The sequence below is a fragment of the Buceros rhinoceros genome, unplaced genomic scaffold (assembly GCF_000710305.1).
Source record: "Buceros rhinoceros silvestris isolate BGI_N320 unplaced genomic scaffold, ASM71030v1 scaffold24246, whole genome shotgun sequence".
NCBI classification, from domain to species: domain Eukaryota; kingdom Metazoa; phylum Chordata; class Aves; order Bucerotiformes; family Bucerotidae; genus Buceros; species Buceros rhinoceros.
In genome coordinates this window covers 24,497-25,312 of record NW_010418628.1, presented here as the reverse complement: position 1 = coordinate 25,312, position 816 = coordinate 24,497, and the positions used below count along the sequence as shown (strand labels likewise).

Sequence of the window (816 nt, the reverse complement as noted above, 5' to 3'; positions counted from 1 at the left end):
AGCTGCGCTCAAACACCGCAGACAGCAACGGTTTTCACAAAATATATCGAACAGCACTTGTCCCTTCACAAGGGGCTGACCCCGGAGGCCGCAGAACTCGGCGTCTCCTCCAGCGCTGCTCTGGACTGACATTCCGCTTCACGTCAGCCCACCCGAGTCCGTGAGGCGTGCGAGAGTGTCACCAGGAAGGGAGGAAGGAGGTCCCGGGGCTTCCTGGCGTTCACGTCCTGCCACTGTTGGCAACGTGAAGTCAAAGCTCAAGTCATTTTCAGTCCATCGAAGCCACAAAACTTCCACCTCTTCTCCAGGCTGGCCCCCACCCCGCTCAGCTCCTGCCTGAACGTGTTCTGGAGGCGAGTCATGAGGACCTCCACCTCTGCGGTGCAGATCTGCGAGAACAGAGGGGAAATCGTCACTGACCGGGAAGGTGCTGTTGGTTCCCCCGTAAGGACCGGCAGTGCTCCAGCTCCCACCCGGTTAATGGCTGAAGGGCACCGGGACGCCCGGTCCGAAACCGGTGGTAGGACACGAGTTTTGCTGCGGTCCCGCTTCGGGGCGAGGCGGCTGCAGATCCAACAGACCCCAGAAATAAGGGGGAAAGGACGGCTTTATCCAGCGTGAAGTGCAAGATAATGGATCAGAACCTCCCCAGCCTCCAGGTAGCTGCTGCTTGCGCCAAGGACAACGCCCGAGCACTGCTCCTTTAGTGCCCTGCTTGACCCCGTGTGACCCCTCCCCTTCGCACCGACCCCGAGGCAGGGACCGCGGCTCAGCGCTGGCTCGTGCTGCTGCACGGACCACCTCTGCGCCCGGAAC

At 61.5% G+C, this 816-nt stretch overlaps 1 protein-coding gene across 1 annotated transcript in view; it reads right to left on the bottom strand.

The window, feature by feature from the left end:
- Positions 1–257: 257 nt before the first annotated feature.
- The window catches only part of ENOX2 (ecto-NOX disulfide-thiol exchanger 2), a 21,319-nt gene continuing 20,760 nt past the window's right edge, over positions 258–816 (bottom strand). Inside the window, exon 15 of the mRNA XM_010138616.1 lies at positions 258–389. Coding sequence (XP_010136918.1) covers positions 258–389 — 132 coding nt within the window. The remainder of the gene's footprint in view (positions 390–816) is intronic.